The sequence below is a fragment of the Melanostigma gelatinosum genome (genome assembly GCF_949748355.1).
Source record: "Melanostigma gelatinosum genome assembly, chromosome: 8".
Lineage (NCBI taxonomy): Eukaryota > Metazoa > Chordata > Actinopteri > Perciformes > Zoarcidae > Melanostigma > Melanostigma gelatinosum.
Window position 1 is genome coordinate 18,917,449 of NC_136641.1, and position 24,162 is coordinate 18,941,610.

The window sequence follows — 24,162 nt, forward strand, 5'->3', positions numbered from 1 at the left end:
TGACCAGAGTCGTAAAAACAACATTATTCTTCCTCTAACTTCATGCTGATCTGGAAAAAAAATCGATATTTTATAAATCATTTATCATATCAAAGAAGTGAAGGTGGCAAGATGAGGGCCTGATTCCCAGCAAAGCCACGAGTACTGACGAGACTCGTACTGTGAGGAAATACACTGAACAAACGAAGCTGCTTCTCATTGGATGTTCAAGGGTTTCCGTTTATATATATATATATACACAATTAAAATCACAGTCTTAACAAAATATAAAATAAATAACATGAACAACACTAAGATGAATGCATTCTGAGTGACTTGTCTGGTGAAGAGCTCTTCTGTTGATCCGGCCTCTGCAGACAACTACAAACATTTGGTTTCTTCAAACTACATTTCCCACAAAGCGCTGCTTCTTTTTTTTCTATATATCATTTTTACAATTTTTTTTTTCATTAATATATCTATAGATTTTTTTGCACCTGGGATTTCCTCCCACCCCCCTTCCTGAATTGACCAACCACAGTTCAGCCCAACAACCTCCTGCAGCCAATCGGGAGCAGGCGTCCGAGTGAGTGGTGAGGTCAAAGGTGAGAGGTCAGCAGCAGCAGTGCCCAGGTAGGCCACCCTGGTGTGTGTACGATGTGTGTAGATTTGTATTACTATACTTAATAGGACAACTATGATTTCCATCTCATCTTCTTTGGTCCTTCCTGACCAACAAAACTGCAGTTTTCAATTCTGCTCTTTGGCGACCCCCGACCCCAACCTCTTCCCTGCGATTTCCTATGGGACTTCCTGGACTTTCACAACTTCCAAGAGCCGAGAGCTAGTTTTTCCTCATGCTATCTACAATAATATAGAATACCAAAAAGCCAATTTTCACATTTGATCTGCTCATCAATTATTCAAAAATGAATTAACCAATTGTATTGTAACAATTTCTGTAAATGTGTGCAAGCGTTAGAATGTTTTTCCAAACTCCAGTGTTTATTGCATCAGTGGTGTCTGTGGTGTTGCGTCGGGTGGGGATCAGTACAGTCTCTTGCAAAAAATCCAGGAAGGGGAGAGAGTGAGATAAACCAAATAAACAAAACCAAGAATAATCAACATAATTAAAATGTTCCATATAGTTTTCTCTTAAAAAATAGACAGCTTGTCTGTTTGTAAATCAGTAGTCGGAAGGAAGTGTCATCCATCCATTTGTCCGTTTGTTTATCAAAGGAGTGAAATGATTGATCCAGCGGAAAAGAGTGGATAAATAAAGCACAAAAATCTGAAATGTTGTGGTTCGTAGCAGGGGATGGAGGGAGCACCCTGTGTTTTCCAGTTGAAAGAGAGAGAAGAAAGAGCGAAAGAGAAGGAATGTGACAGCATCCATCTTTCTCCTTTTGCCTTTCCATCATGCTCAAAGTAGAGAACTGCAGGATGAAAAACAATGTGATGAGGTGGGCGGATGTCAGGGACAGCCACCTTTTAATTGGCTCTTCATTGGACAACTGAGGGGCAAATTAGTAAAAATCCAAATAAGAGTCCATGACAAAGGTGAATATTTAAATACTAAATGCATTCAAATCTCCCAAGTAAATAATATCCCTATGAAATACTTCAACATCCAGATGGCTTCCTTCTCTGTTTAGGAGTTGTTGAGGTGACGAGGGAGAAGAAGAGGTTCTAAGGTAGGAAATTGGTTGAAAGGAAAGAAGGATTGAAGTGTTCAGCAGCTTTTAGGAGTCGACAGGAATAGATGGAAGCCTAATTTCTTTTAAATTTTAAGCGTTAAATATCAATATCAGAGACAACAATCCAATATTGTTCAGGCTGAAGTCTTACTCAAGGTCCACTTAGTTTTTTCCAGACCTTTGGACCACATCCTTCCAGAAAGTGTTTGCTCAGCCCTCTCAGCTTGTGCAAACCCGATCCACTGAGGAAGACTGTGAGATTAAGTTGAAAGCTCGAGTAAAAAGACAGTAAGTGGACCCTTGTTTGACCCTGTCAAACAACTCCAAAACGTTTGTTAGGGTGTAAGCGAAATTAAGTTTTAAGTAAAAATAGTTAAGATATTGTTTAAATTACATTTTTTTCCAATCAAATTGAATGTTTTATCGCAACTATTACCTGACAAATACTGGTATTACTCGTGAAAAAGAATGGAAGAATGAAGAAAAGGATCAGATTACGAAAAAGAAGATTTAATGAGAACAAAGCGACAAGAATAGAAATAAAGAAGAGAGGAGTCAACTGGAGACGAAAGCCGAGAGGAGGACAGGAGGTCTTGGCAACAATACCAAAAGATGAGGATATGGAGAAGAAACAAAAAAGGAGAAAAGAGAAGAAAGTCTTGGCAGTAATCGGGAGAGATTTGAGATTCTCAGAAGTGAACGGAGGAGGCGAGGAGTTGTCTGATCATTTTTGGAACGTTTTGTGCTGGATCTGCGATGAAATGGTGTGGCATCAATCCTGTAACTGCAGGATCAGAAGATGGGGAGGAGGTGTGGGACTAGGATTCAGAGGAGGTACGCGAGCCGCCGTGAAGGAGCGACTTGTAGATGCCGGAGGAGAGGAATCGTGGGTAGGAGTCCCTGTGCATCAACGTGTAGATCTGGAGCTGGGCGTCTTCGAACGACTGAGTCGTCGGGTCCTGCATCTTCCTGTTGATCACCTCTCGAACCCGGGCGTCCAGACTCACCTGGAGGGAGATTCAATTCAGTTCAATGAAGAGAGACAACACATTCAAGGACATGCCAGGTTATGTTCTGTTGATAGACTCGTCGTTTCACAGTTTCTAGTTTTGACGATCACAGTTGGGGAGAAAGGGAGTTTTTAAAAAGTGCTTGTGAAGCTGCAGAAAATGAGTGCGGTCTGGTTTCTGACTGAGCGCAAGCAGATCACGATTCTAGACCGCAAACGAATGCTGCACCGATACATTTGTCTCTGAACTCTCAGATGCTCACACACACACACACACACACTGTATAAACACACTGTACACACACACTAACGCAACTGTACATACACCCGTGTCTAAACATGCTAACACAGACACACACAAGTATACACTTGTGATGAAGCCTGACAACCAATGCCTCCAGTGCGCCAACTAAATAAAGCGACCACACACACACACACACACACACACACACACTCAGAGTCAGTCAGTTAAAAATAGCAGCAAAGCCGACAGTGCTTTCCCCATTTCTCAGCAGCAAGAAAAGTTGAACACACTCACAGTGTGTGTTTGTACGACAGTATGTAAAGTTTATCACCAACGATAATCACTTGGTCAATCAGCAGGTCTCACATTTCTTGAGGTGGGTGTTGGTGTGAACACCGTGCACGTGCATCACAGCTGCCAAATGAAAACCACTAAATGTGCAGCATGACAAAAAATTCTATGTAAAAAAAAAAAAAGAAAAAAAAAAAAAAAAGGTGCAGCGTGTTACATGTAGCCACATGCTCCAAATATATAGGTGTCAGCATTTCACCTCTACTACTGGGTCCATACAATGGTCAAAATAGCACTGCTTCACGGCTATAGTTTACATTAGTCATCTGTGAGTTTGTGCCACTAACCGGACTGAGGGCTGGACGGTCCGTGTACGCCGTGATAGTTTGTCTATTGGACTAAATCCAAAGTGGCAGATAAGGAGTGGGTCGTTTTCCCTTCCCTGCCACTTTGAATTTAATCCAATAATAAACTATCAAACTGTACACGGACCCTGTACCTTCAACGTGACTGACAAGCCTTGAGGTCAGCGCTACTTCTTTGTCCTCTCATGTTGGACTGAGGTCAGACTACAGTGCCTCACTGTCGCCTCTCAAGGTACAAATGGTATTACAAGACAGGAAGGGACGGGGCTATTTTTTTAAAGCAAAAAAACACCATGTTTTGTGAGGTCACGGTGACATTTGACCACCAAATTCGAATAAGTTCATCCTTAAGGTCAAGTGGACGTTTGTGGTCCCTCTAGGCGTTCTAGAGATATTGCATTCACAAGAATGGGACTTACTGCCAACGCGATAATATAATGTCATGACTAACTCTGGCCCGGAGGCATACAAAACAAAAAGGATTGATGATCTGGGGAGGACGGACACGCTCAGTAAATTTTATAGCATGACGTCAATCCATTTCCCAAATAGGAATTCTTGCCTGATGATGGCTCTACTGGAAATCATTAGCTCTGTGGTCCACATGAATCAACAGAGCACATTTTATGACAATAGTGATGCTGTGAATAAAAATGTTGGACAGACTGACAAACTGACAGTCGGGCACAGATGAAGCAACAAACCCACTGGAAAACAAAATGCATCTGCCAGATCTTACTAAAGAAAATAAATAAACCCATAAATAAAAGACCTCCAGCAACGTTGCCCAATCATCCTGAAGTGATTAACTTGCAATAATCTTCTTTAATCTTTATACCCTCCTCCCCCTTCTTTCTTCTGATGCATTCAAGAGATATAAGGGTCACGCACGATTTAACCCGAAGGTTCCAGAGAGCATAGCAGCTAAAACGTTCAAAACCAGCCGGCTGGTCCTTCAAACCGCTTTGATAGAAATGACCTCGCAGCACTCCTACCTCTTTTGGCGACAGTATGGAAATGTAGTCCTCGTAGATGGAGTTTGCTTTCTCCTCAATGGCGCCCTTGTTGATTTCCTGTTTGAGGTCTTCGCAGGCCAGCCAGAACAGCATGTTCTCCTCGCTGTACTCCGTCCGAAGGAACTCCCGGAAAACATTTCGACCCGCGGGGTTCCTCATCAGCTTGTCGAAAGACTGAGACCACAGACGGATCTCTTCCGCTGACGGTCTGGCGCTGAGGAAAGAAGAGTGGGAAGATGGTTTTCATTTCTTAGTGACGGTCGTGGTCCAAAGCTCATGCCCTGTACGCAGCTCGCTGATTCAAAAAAGAGGAATGGTACAGAAGTACTATCTCACTAAGAATTGGTCACGTTTCTGGTAGAATTGAGATGTTTTGGATTGTCTGGGGCGACTGTGGCGACACGGTCATCTTTCAATCAGAGGATCGGCGGTTCGATCCCCGGCTCCGCTAGTCCATGTCGATGTGTCCTTGGACACAAGACACTCAACCCCCAAAATGTTCGTTAGAGGGGCAGGTAGCACCTTGCATGGTAGCCCCCTGCCATCCGTGTATGAATGGGTGTGAATGGGGGAATGATGACACGTTGTGTTAAAGTAATTCGAGTGGTCAAAACCTGCATCCGCACCAAAAAAAGAACCATCGTTTCTTTGTGCGACAACCTAAATCTACAAAATGTGAATCAATACGTTTTTGGCAAACTTTAAACCACACAAAATGATCGTGTGTTCGTGCTTGAAGACTCACCAAGCTTCACAGTTTGGTATGGTTTCCATCTTGGTGTCCTGTGATATTCTCTTCCTCCTCCTCCGCCTCTCCTCTTCATTCCTGAGAGTGAGACTGACATGATGAAACTGCTCTTAGGCAGGGAACACACACACACACACACACACACACACACACACACACACACACACACACACACACACACACACACACACACACACACACTTAAGCACAGCTGACAGAAGAGTACCGGTAATTGCTCTCAGAACTATGAACACGTGTACAATCACCTACAATGATGTCACTACCCCATTTAATGACGGCACTAACCAAAGCTATGTTAACAGCAGGGTAAAGCAGGAGCTACAGGTGTCAACACCTTCAGTGTGTGTGTGTGTGTGTGTGTGTGTGTGTGTGTAACACAGAGAGAGAGAGCTATAAATCATGAGTTACCCTGTGGGAACTATAGAGACCTAATCAGTGTACAGCTACTGTCTGACTAATGTCTGGAGACTCAGTGTGTTTAATGGTGAACACTTCTGTCCGATGTCTTCCTGTGTGTGTTAGTGTGTGTGTGCATATAGCCACACTGGGAGGACAAAAAACAAGACAGACTGGTCCACAGTACATCACAGGCTCCGGTGGAGGCCATGGGTGGTCTAAGCCTGGATAAGTTAAAAACTTATTTTGTGTCAGAGGACAACATTTACCAAAAGTAAATGTCCTTTCCCGCCTTGCGCAGCCCACAAACACAAAGAAGCATGTGTCGATGCTTCGGTGGCTGAAAGTAGGAAACCGCAAAAACTGTGATTGGTCAGCTTGGGCTGCTTATGTTTGCAGTGTGTGATGCCGGAAGAGATTGTCGCAAGTGACACACACGGTTCAGTAGAGAGACAAGGCAGACGATGGTCAATGGTCTACAGCTGGAAGTAGAACCAAAGAACGTAATCTGCCTTCACCAGAAACTGGTACTTGACTTCATTGGGTCCTTATTTCATTGTTGTTACTTCATGACGACATAAAGAACATATGTCAGGAACACTTTTGTCTTTTCGTTTCGTCACAGCCCTCTGGATCGCATACCGACGCACAAAGAACACTTCAACGTCCGTGAGAGGCACTGGGCCTTCTAGTAACACTCATATGTCAAATCATTTCTTTCAAAGTAGCCTCCCCAACACTAAAAGGCCTTATCAGCTCTTTGAATTTGTGAAAGATACGACAAATACAAATACTTTCACAGGTTTAGTTACAGGTTGAAGCTTTATATATTAATAATATAAGTACAATATATATAATATTGATATTGTATTATGTATAATAAAGCTCAGGAACCTGAAGAATGTAATACATATGGCTGCTTAGCTCAAAAATCACACTACAGTAATGATCCATGCTACTTCCTGTCTCCTCAGATTAAAACGAGCCTATAAATGGGTGTGATGTTGGTAAACCATGACAGGGACTGCCCAACCCCTTGTAGTTTGTTCTGCAGAACAAAGTCCATGACTTCAACGGCCTTAAATATGCTCACAACACAGACAGCTAACTGTCTTATTGTATGAGCACATGCTATGATGTTTGCTATACTGGATATAATTCAGATTAGTCATGTGTAGCAGCCACTCTCCAATTCCCCCTCAAGTTACCACTGTTAGCTCCGTCAGCACTGTTGCTGTAGATTACACTGTCTGTGTTGTTATCACCTTTAGTAGCTGATAACCGCCGGCTCAGCCGTCGCCGTGTTGAGAGTTGTGTGGCAGTAATCCCTCAACCATAAATAGATAGGCACCGGTAGAATTAAGTAACTCATTTAATCCGATGATTTACCGTATTCAAATTGAGGATATTGTTTGAGAATTTATTTTTAAGGGGATGATGTGATTTGAAGCGTCACTCAAAAGCCTTAATTAAGGAAAAAGGCATTGGGTACAGCCTTGCAGGACAGCAGTACATGCGCCAGTGTGTATTTGCTTACATAAGAGGTTTCACATGTGTGCCAGGTGTGTGTGTGTGTGTGTGTGTGTGTGTGTGTCAGTATGAATGCAGTGCGTGTTCCTGTCTCCTACCATGAGCAGCTGCAACAGCAGCACCAGCAGAAGCAGCAGGCGTTGGGCCGTTGGGAATTCTGCGGAGTGGTCATGCCCCGCCCCCCTCCCGTCCCGCTCAGCGCCGAGGTCTCGCTGCGACCTCCCCCCATGGCCAGCTCGCCCCCTCGCTCGGCCGGGATTGGACCTGTGTACTGTAGAGACACAGACAGAGAGAGAGAGAGAGAGAGATGTTGTGATTTCTTCTTCACTGTCATTTATAGTGGTGGAATAAGTACTATCCTTTAATTACCGGTACTGCAGTAAAAGCACCAGTGCAGGGTAGACTGTCCCACCCTGCTGCTGTAGAATTAGGTTTTCTAAAGGGACTGTGGCGCTCAGAAACACTACCGCTTTTCTCCACAGGGACCGCCAATTCATTTTCATAATGTTTTGGTTCTTCTAACTATTCCTTCATCATATGTCTTTTTATGTAGGATCTTAAACTGAAAAGTATGATGTAGCAATGCATGGGAATACTCAAGAAAAAGGACTTAAGATGTGACATGTGGCCTTTAAGTATAAATCAATCAATGCTCAGTTAACTCTGGGGCTTTAAAGATACTCCAAAGATCTCAGTCAGCCTCTTGCTGCATTATTGCATTTATGGAGCTCGGACCAGCAAGCTTTTGCTGACAGATGATTTTCAGGTCAACCGGGATGCAACAAAGCCGCATCCAGTGGACATGAAAGGTTGAAAGAACTTCTGGAAAAGGACTTTTAACATGTTTCTGATGTCCCAACATCTCCAACGAGAGTCTGAATATGGAGAAACTTGAGCTCTAACAACACCACTCATGTTAGACAGAAGCTAGAAATGGTTGTTTACAGTAATCACAGCAAGGTTACACAGTTCATGTGTCGGTCAGTGTTTTCAAATGCTACACATAGCATGTCTGCCTTTAGAGATGACTGATGAGTACGAGTTCACAGTGAAGGATCTGCAGTCGAATAATAAAAGAATACATTTTTATGACGTCTTTGATTACATTAGTCTCTGTTCTGACAGTCTGTTCCACACTAATGTCTCTGTGGAACAGACATGCTAACAGTAGTAATAATTAAATTGTAAATTAGGGCGGAAGAGAGAGAACTTGAGAAGAAAGAGAGTTGTCAGTTAAATGAAGAAGCACATTTCAGTGACTTGAAGGCATGTGCCACTGCTTTGAGGCTTTTAAAAAAACAAACGCATAAACCTGCTGTTTTAGATTAAGATGAACAAAACACTCTTTTTCTCTTCAAACACAGTGAGATGGGGCAGGGCGGGGATTGAAGAAGAAAAAAGACGAGGGTTATCTGATGTGAGACAGAGAGAAAAGGGGGAAAGAATAAATAGGTTGGCAGAGAGAGATACAGAGAGAAATAAAAAAGGGTGAGAGATGTCAAAAGATGGCAAGATTATAGAGTACATGAGGGAGAGAGACAGAAGAGATTTACACATTTAGAGAGGGTATGGAGGAAGAGAGACGGCATGTAGAATAGAGGAAGTGAAAGAGAGCGGGTATGGAGACAGACCGGGCAATGTGATGCATCATGTGATGGAGCTGTGATCACACACACACACACACACACACACACACACACACACACACACACACACACACACACACACACACACACACACACACACACACACACACACACCTCAACTTTAGGTTCTGGACTAAGGACACCAAGTTTCTTGAATCGCTTTATTTATGACAAACATGTTTAAATACAGTTTCTTTTTGATACATATTCTGATTAAAGCTCCCTCCATCGTCTTGAAAACGGAGTTCAAAGAATGTTGCTGTACTTCTTGTGACGAATGGGCCAGAAGGAGTTAGGAAACAGCCATATGGGCAAATATGTATACTGTCCAGCACTGTAAGACATTTGAGCATAGAACTGTGTGTTCAGTAGATATAATAAAAGTGTTTAATGATTCATATTTAAGAATTCATAATTAGTCACAATCATAAGTGTTTTGGAAATGCATAATTAAGATAAGCATAAAGTGTTTTAGGATGAGTAGCTAGATGGAGATTTTTTTTCCAAAGTGGGGTAATGTTGTAATATTTCATAGGAGTAATGTACTTCATTGTAAAACTGTAATCGTACTTGCATCAGTGGGATTAAATTCCTTTTAATTGTAAACCAGTCTTGGTAGATGTATTATTGCAGCGCGTCCACTGTAGGAAGCAGCTGGACACACGTGCTCTGGCCTCCTCGCTGTGGAACAGACTCAAACTTCCACAGCACACAGTGTACATCATGTGCTCACACACACACACGCATCGTGAAAAGGCACATAAGAGACATCCATACGCAAACATAAAAGGTGCATTCAGACGTAAAAGAAAAGCAAGCCAATACACACAAATGCACACCAACTGTATATGTGTATGTGTGTGTGTGAAGATAATTCCATGTAGATGCTATCATCAGATGGGGTGCTGTTGTTATTTTTCCATTTCTCGAAAATGGTGAAACTACAGCTAACTTTAACCTCCAGCTGTCGACTCTGTGCGTGTGTGTGTGTGTGTGTCTGTCTGCCAGCACAGGGACAGAAGTGGGCAGCAGATCTGTGTGTGTGTGTGTGTGTGTGTGTGTATGTTCTGCTGCCTGTTGTGGCAGATGTGACTGACTGCTGGCTGGAGCAATGAAAAAGTAGCGGCAGACGGAAAAACATTACATCAGTGAGGACCAATCAGGACCCGGTTATTCAAATTTATTTATTATTTATCTTGTTTCGAGTCAGTTAAAAAAGACAAAAGAAACCCTTCATGAGGAAACCGTGGATGTATAATCAGATCTGGAGACTATTCTTCAAGACGGTGCCCATTTATTCCAATGAAAGTGTGTCACTCAGCCAGCTGTGGGGCCGCTAACAGGGTGTGCTCACTGCTGAGACACACAAAACACATCACACACCTTCAGAAACACACGCACACACTAGCGCTGGTGTCACAGTTTACCTGCAATCTCAGAGCAAAGACAGGAAAGACACTTCCTTCCTCTCTTTTATAACAGAGCTATCGCGTTTCTCCCTCTCTGCGTGTGTGTGTGTGTGTGTGTGTGTGTGTGTGTGTGTGTGTGTGTGTGTGTGTGTGTGTGTGTGTGTAAATTCATGTTTTCCGGAGGTGGTGACTGAGCACCAGCACAGTTTAGAAAGAAGAAAGCAAGAAAAGAAAGAAAGAAAATAGACTGCTGAGAAAAGGACATGAAGGAAGAAAGAAAGATGCTAATGTGTACAGTTCCTTTTGAGCAGATGTCTCACTTCCTCTTGCTCCACATGAATTTCAGTGAGAGTGTGTTTAACAGGATTTGGGTCGGAGTGTTAATCCGATTAAACTAGATGACTTTAGAATGCTGAGAAACCGCACGCACACACATACAAATTAGTTCACTTCCCTCTCATCTTAACGCCATCTCTGAATCGTTTTTGAACCTGTACTTATCCTGGTAAAGTGGACAGAGCACACATGCTGATTTCCTGCAACGTCCTGCTACACAGCGATTAAGATGTTGTGGTTTCACTTTTTGGGGAGCCGTCATTCTCAAAATGTTGCAGAATGTTGCAGCTGCGAGTAGAACAGCAGTATACTGTATTACACATTTTGCCCCATTTTGTACATCAGGGACGGTCAAAATGCTCTGAATTCAGACGAAGAAGACCTTACTGTAAGTCTTATTTTGATGAAGAGATTTGTTAATTAGTAGGAATGTAGCACAACGGTACTTAAAATTACAATCAATTTGCAGGTGAAAACACATACAAATATTTTGTCACTAACTTCAAGGAATAATGGTGATGAATAATCACATCGATCAAAGTAATGGCGATTATCATTTTGGCAATAATTGTGCGGTCCTTGAAGCCAGTGTCCCATGAAGCGCATGGTGTGAAATTGAAACAATGTGTCGCCGTTCAGTAAACACCCGAAGTTCTTAATAGCTTGATGCCTGTCGTGTTTGATGACCTCACTGACACAATGTTCAAACTCATTTTTTAATCTTTGCAAACTTTATTGTATTAATAAGAAAAAAATGAGCATATTTCTGTATATTTAAGTCTAAATGCATGCAGTGCTGTGCATGTCCATCATACATCTATAGGTCAACTGCGCTGCGATCACCTCTTTTGTACTGTACACATTTGCTTGCCATCTCTGCGTGCTTTGGCAGCACAGATGGACTCGCATACCATGCCAATAAAGCAAGATGACATTTAAATTCAGAGAGCGGCACTGCCGGGCATTTGTGTAATGCACGTTGGTCTACCAACACACACACACACACTCAAACACACACACACACGCGCGCATCTGCACCTGCCAGCAGGGTTTAAGTAATTAAACATTCATTTTAAGTATTAATCTGAGAGATTACTGTTCCGTAATCTCACCACCTGATCGCCAACAGCCCTCTGTGTGTGTGTGTGTGTGTGTGCGCGTGCATTTGTGTTAGTGGTGGTGGGGGTCACTGTGACCAAAATGTTCCCTAATAAACAAATGTACAATAAAACTATAATACCTAATAAACCGGTTGGTGACAATTGAATGGACGCTCAGGACACAATGTGAGCTTTTTAGATTAACAGACAAACTGTCACAACCCTAACCCACAAACAATCTAATAAACCAAGTTTAAGTTAAACAATATGTGACATATGTTTTGTTGCAGTGTTTGAAGGCGCAACAGCAAAACTAGGCGCGGCAGGGTGGATGTTAGCTGCAGGAAGGGAGTGAGAAGGATTGAACACACGGCCCGGCTGTTACAGCCTAAAGACCCAGGTGAGTCTAATCAGCTGACGACCCTCGCTCTTCAGACAACTGCCTGTTTTTGTGGTTGACCAGGACAGCCTCCAAGACAGTGGGAGGAGCGTCACAATATAGCAATAGGCGCCATCTACAGGCAATGGAAGGAAAGGCATCTAAGTTTTAGACTCACGCGCAACCTGCAGGTGACCTGTGCGCCAACTGCTGGGTTTTTTTTGTTTTGTTTACTGCTGTTCGCTTGTCTGTGCATGTGTGTATTTGAGGTTTAATGTTTTACATTATAGAATGCTAAAAAAAGTTGTGTTAACTGTAGCTTTTTTTTTTGCTGAATACTGAGTGCAGAGTTCACTCCGTACTGTGTCATTGAGGACGCAGGACACACTGGCGAGGAAGGGAGGGGGACCCGCCACATTGTTTTACATTCTCTGAAACAGAATGAAAAGAGTCAAATGAAACTGTAAGCTGGGTTTGCTTTTAGTCTGCATATTTGTGTTGTCTTCTATTCTGTGTCTGCCTGTTGAATGCTGCTCTGCAACGAGCGATGCTGCTATTGGCGTTTACTTTGCTCAAAGTGAGACGGTTGTGGTACCATCCTGTTTGGTCAGAGTGCTACATTGGGGGCAAGTGGTTACCGGGTTGGTCTGTGTTAGTGTCTATCGCGACAATCCCTGGATGTTATATGTTCATCTGAAAGTTTCTGTAGTGGGCCCAGCAGGTCTTGTTCCTGTGTACTGAAGTGCCTTATCACATGACATGGTTAAGCTACGTTTGAGAATGAAAATATACGATATACTGATGTAATACATGTCGTGGAAAACAATGTGATTCAAGTATTTTACGAAGCATTGTTGTCCGCACTGTCACTTCAACACTTAACGACTAACAGCATCCCATGGGTCTCTTTTAGTGTTATTTTTTAATACCCACTACTGAGGCTAATAAACTATGACAGCTCCTTTGATATTCCTTTCCTGCAGAAGTCCCTCCACTTCATAACAATTACAATTATAATTTTACACCAGCGAGATATTACGTCACTAGATGCTTCCAACTATGTTATCTGTGCAGAACGTCAAATACCGCGATATCAACTCGGAGGTTTGAATGTTGTTTTTAATGGACGTGCCAACATAAGCTTCTTTGATCAGTCCGGATGCAGCGAACACGTTTAACAGCTTGCAGCCATAGACGCTGCCGGTGTTTCGGTTTAAAGAGTGACCGTGCTAACTGGGGACTCTCAGCTGAATGCGTTGTTGCATGTAGGTGTCCTCTTTTACAAGGCTTCAATCAAGAGCAACCACGGTCCTATTCAGCTGAAAGTCACAAGTTAACACGGTCACTCGTTCAACTGAAACACTCCGCGCTCCGAAAACGGTGGGAATTCTGTCTAGCAGTCAGGACATATAACAGTCAAAAACACGGTATCTCAAGCCCCTCCCACTTCACACTGAATAATGGGTGAAGGTCTTTTCTTTAGTCCACACTGGCTAATCATTTTTCTTGACTTATGCAACACTGCTTTTGTGGAATTTGAACAGGCAACATACAACACTGTATCGCACCCCCTTACACCTTTAGGCGTTATTACCTCACAGCTGGAAGTAAGAGGCACATTTTTCACACACTACCTGTCACGTTCTCTCATGTTTTATATTTGATATATTCTTGGAATTATTCGAGTGAAGTCACAACGCTATGAAAGTCATCTGGTGAGGAGACACTGAAGAATCCTCACCAAGCAGTTTTTGATACCAAATCCCAGCAAGGATTTTCTCTGGTGTCCCTCAAGTTCTTGGTGTCTTAACCCCAGATCTGGTGCAGGAAGACAGGAACATGTTTTATGGAGGAGAGGAGCTTTGCCAAGTTCCTGCCCTGACATGTTTAACACTGCTAAAGATTCGCTAATGCACCGTTTAACACACACACACACACACGCGCGCTTTGTACAGTGTGCTCCTCTCCTCTTGATCTATCTCTCTTTATCTACTTTCTTTGAAAATCACTCACACATTCGCTTTCACACTACTCCCTCTTACTTAACACACACACAGTAAGTGGGTCTATAAATCCAGCCTAACAACACTGTGTGGTGACAGATATAAGGTGTTTTTTTTTTTTACCAGAGGGCTGCACCGACAAGCTCCAAAATGCATCTCCTCTCCTTACCTTCTATGGACAAGCCTGGTTACACACACACACACACACACACACACACACACACACACACACACACACACACACACACACACACACACACACACACACACACACACACACACACACACACACACACACACACACACACACAAACACACTGTGATCCACACACAATCGCAACAACATACACGTGTCTACTTATAGTCACACCACACACACACACACGTCACCTCAATCATACGAGCTACGCGCCCATTTCTAAAGGTTCTCCTTTAACCAAACAAGACGATGTTTACATCCCATTAAAAACACTTTCAACCCAATCAATGTCCAAAATGAGCAAGAAGAAACAAACAAAAGACACTTAATGTAACCGAAATGGTCACATCCCCTTTTTTCAGTACCTCACCTCCATTGTCATGGGGGTGGAAGCACACATCTCAGAGACAACAACGCTGCAGCTCTTTTGTCATTTGGGTGAACTAATCCTTTAAAAGCAACATATTTTCTTTGTCAACTCAAAGGTTTGATCCCTGCAGCGGATGACAAGAATGTTAAACTCAGTACAGCAGTGTTTAGATCATTCCTCTACAATTCCTCCAACACATTCATTTTCCACTTGCAACAACATGTTCTATGCAAACACCAACAACATCTTGACTACAATACATACAACTACAAATTGCCCTAACTTTACATTACAGGTCAACATTTTCCATCGGCAACATTTAACTTCAGGACTTATAATCTTCATTGTTTCGCACAGGAGTTTGTTGGACGATGGTGGGTTCACCTTGGACACTCTAGGGGTCCGTGTGCATGCTCCCCCATAAGAAAATTCAGTACATTTTAATGTTGAATCAATGGTGCACTTTGAGTGCATAAACAAGAGGTAAGAGTTATGAAGAACTAGGTGCTCTTGTATACGACTTTGTGCTCTTTTCTCTAGCAGTGGTGGAATGTAACTAAGTAATGCATTTGCATTTTATTTGTAACGCACTTTTCATTTTAAAAAAAAAATCTCAGAGTGCCACAGAGCCAGTACATAGTAAAAACATAGTAAAAAGCATAGTTAAAACATAGTTAAAAAATAAACTATAATAAAAACCAGTGAATGTACAGAAAGTACAACTATACAGGCTACTTTAGTACCGTTTTTACGTACAAATTTGAGGTATTTGTACTTCCATGTAATTTTATGTAACTATTTACATCTAGCCCACTACATCTCATTGGGAAATAGTGTACTTTTAACTTCACTGCATTTATTTGACATTAATAGTTAGGCTACTTTGCAGATTTGTTTTCCGAGATATTTCACGCACTATCTTTGTGTTTTAGCCTGTTGGTTGTACACACAATGTAATGCAATCACCTTGGGTTTTAAAAAATTGTGGTGATTTGTTTTGAAAAAAGTCTTCCATTAATGGAGAAAATAAATCATCAGATGAACAAGTAACGAAAGTAATTGTTAGCTGCAGCCTTACAATAAGTAAAAATAAACATTCAAACAATCATGTGACTTTGGTCATTTCTTGCAAAGCTGCCAAATCAGACTCTTCAATCTCAGATGTTGGAGCATCCAAAGCTCCCTGCTGGCATCCGCATGTTTCATTGCATGCTGTAATTAACAGATTATAAAAATGATTAGAGTGTGTTTAACTGAATGGTGAAATTGTTACTGTATTATTTCCTAGTTGTATTGTAAGTGTAAACATTTTGAATTTGTATACAGCAGTTGCCAAGGCATCAAGATGAACGGTAAACAATGAACTAAAGAAAGCCAACGATCTGAAACTTTCTGATTTGGAAAATAAGCAGGTTATTTGTCGTTTATCAGCCAAAAAACTGCAAAGCTGCATTTATCCCCAAGACGCCCACTTTTCAGGAACTGAGACAAACAGTCTGGTTTAAAGCTTGATGACGATGCATTTTCAAGTGTATCTCACGGGGTGGGGTGTTGAAAGAGTTTCATCAAAGAGACAACAGAGAATGTTGTCAATAACCCACAGAGGCGTCGTTGAATCGCATACATTTGAGCAATGAAGCAGCTTTCACTTTGGTAGACACTCTCATCAACTGCATGGGCAGCCAGAGAGGGAATCAAACCACGAACGCCGGTACTGCCTCGCTCCATCTGTTGCGCTACGAAGTCACGACTGTCAAGAGTGTACAAAATAACCAAACCCTGCTCAATAACCCGGCAGCACACAGACAGCATTCAGCAGCAGAGCTCACCAGGGACGAGTCGATTCAATGGCGGATCGAGGATGGATGACTGAGTGAAACAACTAACGGCTTCTTCTTTTGATTTTCTCGCACTCTTCCATCAATCAACACGCATTCACTCCAGCGAAGGAGGAAGAGAGACGAAAGCCAGTCCAATGCAACAGGAAAAGAGAGCGAGAGAAAGAGAGAGAGGCAGGAAACAGAGTCAGAGGTATTGTGACACACAGCGCTTCTTGGTTTCTTTCTGAACCTTGATGAATCAGACCTGGTGTCTACACACACACACACACCCACCCACCCACGCACAACAACCCAACCCCGTCATGGCTGCATGGGCCCATTCATGCCAAGATGGCTTTAAGGGAAGAAATGCTGCTAAAACCCAACATTTACATTCCTTCTCCCTCCAATCTTGGACACCCCTGGAGTCCAGTCTGGACTTGTCAACGTCTTTCTTTCACAAGAACACCACACTTTACAAACCTGACTATGTATCCCTTAAGCTACATAAATGCCCCAGGTATCAATGCAGGAATGTTAAGAGGAAGGAGACTAGAGACAAGAAAAGAGGCCAGCTGCTTGCAGGACTGCTCAGAGAAGCTTTGCTGTTGTCCTGCTTTCCCCCATGATTAAATGAAGGTGTACATTGCATGGCCAAAAGTAGACAGCCCTGTCTTGTTAGGTTGTTAGTAACCCTAAGGGGAGGAAGAATGAGATAAAGAGAGGGAGGATATGAAGAGGGAAAGGGGGTGAGAGGCAGAGATAATAAAAGAAAAAAAAGAGTGGTGGGAATGGGAGGGAGTGAGATAAGAAAACAAGTTAGGGAGAGAGTGAGAGAAAAAGTGAGAGGAAAAGATAGAAGGTGAAGCAGGACAAAGAGAGGGGACAGAGAAATGACAAGCAGATATGAGGGAGCCAAGCTGACAGCAGTTGTATGTCGTCAACATTGGAAGCAACAAGTGGAAATGACATGACAGTTAAATGTAAGAGAAAGATAACGAGAAGGAGACAAGGGGAGAGGAAACAAGTAGTGGACTCTCATTTCTCACAATTGTTTCAGGTTTCGTTATTTGTCAGGCTTGTTTTATGGATTTCGAGCTCGTCATGGTTTAACCTTGTGTAATAGTGACACTTGGCCCCTGTCTTCAGGAGTCAGAACCTCCTGATTAAACTGCCATTCATATCATAATAATGTAAGCTTAAAAAAAACAGCTGTTTTTGAACCAAGACCTCCAGTATTTGGATCAGGTAGCAGGGCTCCAGACACATTTTTCCACTGGGAGCGACATCAAATATGAGCATTTTGAAGCTTTTACGTGTCTTTAAAAAGGAGGTTGCTAACAAGTGGCTAAATGAGACAACTAACCATCATCACGCCAAACACTAGGGGTGGGGGAAAAAATCCATACAGCATAGTATCGCGATATTTTGCGTGCCGATATTGTATCGATACATGGACGCCAAGTATCGATCTTTTATTATATAAACTATTAGAAAAATCAAAAATCAAATCAATTACTTTTTCAGTCCACTAGATGGTGCCGAGTTGTTTTCTGGTGAGGTCAGCAAAGGTCCTGGGTCAGCGTGATTGGTAGGAAGTTGGTCAAAACATCTGGCCTCACAACGGGGTTAAATCTGCCAACAGTAGCCGGCTCATGGGGAGAGAGCAGCGCATAACTGTCTCTCTGCCCTCGACGGCCACGCATCGCAAGTTATACTGAGTTATATAACTAATAATATCCTACTTATATAAGTTATGGTTCATATGCCGAGTCCCCACGTTTGCATTTAGTTCAGTTGGACGATGTAGTAATACAAACTGTTCAGTTTGTCAGGTTCATGCAACATTTATGACATTGTTGGTCAGTCTGTCTGCTTGACAATCCTATTCTGCTGCAATAAAAATGATTGAAGTGAGATGAACAGACTGAAAACTTTATCTTATTAGATAAAACATGTTGACACAGTTTTCCTTTGGGGACATCATTTGAAGTTGAAAAAAGTAATAAATCGCAAAATATGTTGTCGCAATCCTCAGAATATCGCAGTATCGTGATAATATCATAGTATCGTGACCAAAGTATCGTGATAATATCGTATCGCGGGACCTCTGGTGATTCCCACCCCTACCAAACACCTGTCCGCCTTTGGCTCAGCGGCGGTGTTGTGAAGTCGTGCGACTTCATAAAAGTGGTCTTCATTTGGGAACATCATCTTCCTGATGGCTATTATTGACATTGGCCTGTGTCTTTGCTGGCAGATAGATGTTTTGGTTACAAAAACATTTGCCAGACAGGGAAACAAAGACATTTATTGAGACACAAAGAGATGAACAAAGAGAGGAAAAGCAAGAAAAGGACTCTGGGAGACAGAGGGAAGAAGAGATGCAGTTGGTTTACCAGTACGTCCGTCATGTCGCGAGGGCGGGCTGTCGGTTAGTGTGTGAGTCGTCAGCGATCTTAGCAGGCCGGACACATGCATGTCATCCCCCCTTCTGCCTCGGACCTCTCCTTTATAAATACACAGACACACGCACACACACACACACACACACATACATACGGAAATGTACGTGCAAGTGCATGTGAATATGCCACACCGAAGCACAAACGAGCACAATACAAATGCATAACAAAACAATGTGTGAAGTCCCAAAAGAATATGCAGTCATGAACCAAAAACCAAATTTACACAAATGTAAAAGGACACACGGCATTTAACACCCACGACATGCACAAAAAATCCAGGGGAAGGTACATTCAACCACAAAAACATGAATGATGACCACAGGCATTAGCGCACACACACACACAGACAGAAGAAAAAGAGAAAAGAAGCCATAGTGAGTGTGTGTGTGTGTGTGTACCAGTCGTTCACCTGAAGGATCTCTCAAAGGTGGAGCCTCAATCTATCACACAGGGCTCTGAGAAAGGCACACATTTTAATTTCATAAGCTCAATGAAAGAAAAAGCGAACCAGTATGTGTTTCCATGGACTTCAGTTGTGCAAACATTGTGAGGATGTCCGAACAAGATGATTCAATAAAGAGATACAGAAAGTCTTCTCTTGGCACGTATTGGTAGGTCACCGCTGTCCCCATCGAAGAAGACGTGCGTTACATTCACACATTAAAACGCCACAAAGCGAATGATTAGGCTAATATTAATACTCCGTATTGGCAGGTAAACTGGGTTGAGGTATCATATCGGGAGAGGAAAAGTTGTATAAATGTAATTCATGGTGCTGTTAGATTGCTGATAGACCGCAACATTAATACAGGCGCGGCCCTCCCTTTGTTTTGCTTTTTCAAACGTTGTGAAAATGTTGTTTTTGAATGGCTAAACAAAACAAATACAGATTGAAGCAGAGTATTTTGTTGGAAAAAAACGTTGTGAATTTTGGAAATGATTACATCTATCTTTTATCAATAGATTTAAACTTTTCGACTGAGGAATGAGACAGTTACAGAGACGACTGAGCGCCACATCGCTTGCTGTGTGACAATGAGAGAGAGAGAGAGAGAGAGAGAGAGAGAGAGGCTATTTTTGTGACTTTTTTTATCAAATTGAAACATCAAACATCAACAGTGACCTAAAAAGAGTGAACACTAGTGATGAAGACATACACACCTCAGAGAATGGCAACCATGGACAAAACACACACACATCACTACACTGAAGGTGGACAGAAAGACAGAAACAAACAAGAAGAGACTAATTGAATGGGGTGAGACAGAAAATGTGTGAGAGAGAGAGACTAAGGAAGAGAAGCCAACTTTGAAAAAAAACTAAAACAAAAAAGAGGAAGTAAGCAACAGACACAATGAAGAAAGACACAGGAAGAGGAAGTGTGCACCATGGCAACAAAAGAATGACGGGGTATAAATCAGTATCTGAGAGGTGCTGTGTTTCTCAGGGTTCAGAGACCCAAAGTAGCCAGAGATTTATTTTATCATGTGTTTGAAGCCGTTTAATCACACTTTTCTTCCTTCAGCGTAGTGTGATCAGTCACGTGAGGAAAAAAAAGCTTTACACACCAACCAACCTCACCTAGATGCCTACGAACAGATCTCACTTCTCTTTCAAGAGGATTATTTTATAGAAGCGTGCGGAATTCAAACCGGCTTCAAGAAAAGACCTCCTCAGAACCCGAGGGTTCAGAAGGTTTGATAGCCAGCAGTTCCACATACTCTGACACAACAAATAGAAAACAGAGAAGAAATGCAAAAAGCCTTGCTTTTAAAAACTGACAAGTCTGCCACGCACCTTCCTGTGCAACACCCAAAGGTGTCCAGTATGATTCATAAAAATGCATTTACTACAAAGGGATGAGGCGACTGAGAGATAGGTTGTAAAGCAGTACAGCAAGGTCACGATGAACTCACAAACCACGACCACACTGTAGGAAAAGTAAAGGAATCTCACACTGATTCCTTTGTCTTAACTGCCCCAAACGTCAGCTGATATGGCTGTACATTCAAATACGAAAATGTATAAATGATTGTGGAAAGAAAAAGAAAAAAAAGCAGCACGACCGCAGCCGCCTGCCTCGTATGCACCGAATGCACCGCATGACGGGAGTCACATGTCACCTTCATTGACTGAAAATAAAATGTAACGTTGGGTGAAGTTGAACAGGGAATAATTCAACAACAACCGCAACGATGGCAGAAAACTTGGCCGCAGAGAGCTCGACGGTGTCCTAACAGCAAGCGTGACGTTACGTCATGTAAACAAAGCATACACCTATCAGCTGTGTGCTCATGATTAGATTGGAGACGAAACCACTAAAATGACGGGGGAGTAGTACACGCTATCTTCCGACATTTCTACTTAGTAAACAGAAAACACACAGATTATACTGGAAATGGCACACAATACAACCGACAAGTAGGAAACTTTCCGCTACCTTGAAGTCTCCCTCCAACCAGCTGCCGCCACCACCACCACAAAGAAAACCTAATGATGTTGAGTTTATAAAACGTGCCGCGTTCTAGAGCGTCAAATGACGCTACGCTATGAGATGCAGCCAGTGAGGTTTGCACACAACGCTTGCAGTTTGAGTGAATTGAGGCATTAGGGAACTTGTGCAGCAAAACTTTTTGTTCTCCAGGTTTCAGCTTTTTTTTGTCAGCCGAGACACTTGGGTTGCATCTGATTGCTAGACCCGTTCGTCCCAAATATCATGTTTTGGACTCCAGAGTTCCGGCTATCAACAGCGAATATTCAACCTGCAGAGTGCGCGGGTCCGCCTTGACCGGAGGAGTGCTTAAAGTTCTCGGGTTAGTAGGCAGCACGGACGTGTGTCATTAAAGCATTTCCTCTACCACACACTCAGAGGCTTCCTCCACGCGTTTTTCCGAACAAAATGTGTCATGATGAGCCCATGGGTGCTGTTTTTTTATGCCTCGATTGGACGGTGCTCACAAACACTGTCTGCGCTCAGCGTCTCCTCTCCTCATCTCCGTGTGGTCAAATGTTGACGTTCCTCATAGTCACATTTTCTGGGCCCTCGGCCCCTAAACAGCTGCGTTTTGAGTCCGCTGTTCATGACACACCGTCTCTCCAGCAGTGTCCAGCTGCAAGCCTGTGCGTTGATGCAGCCTGCGGAGGCTTCCGCTCCGGCCTATGGGCCGGAGCCCCCCGTGGGTTACTTTACGCTCTGACGTAAGCTACGGCGGCGAGGGCTCTCGGGAAGGACTCGGCCAGACATTCCTATACGGCCTCGCCTGAGATGGATGGCAAAGGGCAGCAACTCGTATCTTTTGGATTATTTAGTTTGTATGTTGTTTGTATCTCCATCTGTTCTTGAGTAAGATGCATATATTCCAAACGGTTTGGTGTGTTTTTGCATGTTTGTAATTCCAAGGAGTTAAAGACTAGTAACGCAATTCCAGAATTGTAAATGGAATACTCGGGTCCAGCTCTAGCTGTTCTGGATGAAGCACGAAGGGAGAGAGAACTGACCTGACCACCTATGTGACTAATGAGATGCTGTGGGTGAAGCAACATCTCGGCGAGCAACTAACCATTGCTTTGTTCAGATTCAGATCAACTTTATTATCGCACACAGAGGAAAGTCCACAGTCAAAACAACATCAACAAGAAGTCCATCCAACCGCTTATTCTATGCAGGGCCGCAGGGGCGGATGGAGCCGCAAAAAGACCACAACATACTCACAATGAAACACATGTTTCACGTCTTTGTGGTCGGCTATTTCATATTGTAAATATGCAGCGCTCCCATTGCAAGTAATAATAAAAACAGACACGACAACTTAAAGTAAAGTCACTCTGGCAATCCACAGAAGAAGAAACCTTTGCACGTTGTTGAGGTTAGAGCCCACCAGCCACTGAACCTGTCCCACAACTCAACACTGCAGTTGCCATTGATCCAGAGACGAATCAGCTAAAAATGAACAAATAGCTGGGATAGCTTCCATCCTTTTTTTTAATGTACATTTTGACTGTATCCTGCAATATAAGTGCAGCAAAGACAACTTCCTAATGGGTCGAGAGAAAGAAAGAAAAAACATGGGGCCAAAGTAAGTGAAAGTGGAAATAGAAACAAGTATGTAACGTCATAATGAATGAAGTTTGATTCGCAGTCACACGTGCCAGCTTGTCATGGCTGACCTGTGTTGCAACTGAACCCGTTCTTCCCTGTGAACCGTGCCTTGAAGGTTTCCCGGTTATCAACAGCAGATACGTTAAGCTAACAGTCAGTGCGCTGTCGTTTCTTTCTGCCCAACTCACTTACAGGACGTGAAAGAAAGTGAAAGAAAGAAAACTTAAATAAAGTAGGAAAAACCCGGTTTGAACGTCTCCTCGGTGTTGTACTAATAAGCTGCTTGTGTGTTTTACGCGTCCCGTTTAATGTTAGAGAAAATAAATCACGACCTTCGCTCGTGTCATTAAGAAAACCGTTTCAAAGAATCGACCCCCCCCCCTAAATATTGCCTTGACTGCTTCCCGTTCTCGAGAGAAGGAATTAAGGCGGTAAGGTGAGGAAAGGAGGTAAGGAATCGCGGAGACAGACCTTTTCCTCAACACCGCGGAGAGAGGAAAAAAAAGAAGCCCCGCCGCCGACTGGAGACGAGGGAAGGGGAAATTAAACGGGAACCGACACCCCTCCCCTCCCCATGTTCAAGCTCGTTTCTGCAGCCGATCAGATACTCACAATCTTGGCATTAATAAGGTCCGGAGGGCGGTATCCGCTGCTCTTTCGGAGGCACATCCGTGTGTTTTTTTTTTCTTGCTCTGCAGCTCCGCACCGGGGCGGGGGGGGGGGGGGGGGGGGGGGTGGTGCGTGGATTTTCTTTTTTTTTAAATTATTTATTTTTCTAAATATCCTGCCGCGGTAGCCGCTGTATCGGAAGAAGAAGGAGTCCGCCTCCTCCCCCTTCCACTGCTCTCCTCCTGCTCGGGTTTTTCCCAGAGAGAGAGAGTGATAGAGAGACAGAAAGAAAGAGTGTGCGTGCATGTGCGTGTGTGTGTAAGAGGGAGGGAGAGAGATCACCGCGCTGGCGGACAGAGCGCATGCGCGGATTCACGTCCATCGAAGCAGCAGGAGACCCGGAGTTCTCTTTAATAAAACTTTATATA

General features: G+C 43.1%; 1 protein-coding gene across 2 annotated transcripts; it reads right to left on the minus strand.

Moving 5' to 3' along the window:
- Positions 1-211: 211 nt before the first annotated feature.
- On the minus strand, positions 212-23,891 carry rgs19 (regulator of G protein signaling 19). Of its 2 annotated transcripts, none has more exons than XM_079273827.1 (5): positions 23,738-23,891; positions 7,395-7,567; positions 5,347-5,427; positions 4,581-4,815; positions 212-2,683 (listed from the first exon to the last, which is right to left on the minus strand). In XM_079273827.1, exons 1-5 carry the CDS (start codon positions 23,792-23,794, stop codon positions 2,495-2,497), a joined length of 735 nt encoding a protein of 244 aa, XP_079129953.1. In that variant the 5' UTR covers positions 23,795-23,891; the 3' UTR covers positions 212-2,494. The 2 variants fall into 2 exon arrangements, with proteins under 2 accessions (XP_079129953.1, XP_079129954.1); XM_079273828.1 differs by lacking the exon at positions 23,738-23,891 and adding an exon at positions 16,568-16,672.
- Positions 23,892-24,162: the final 271 nt, after the last annotated feature.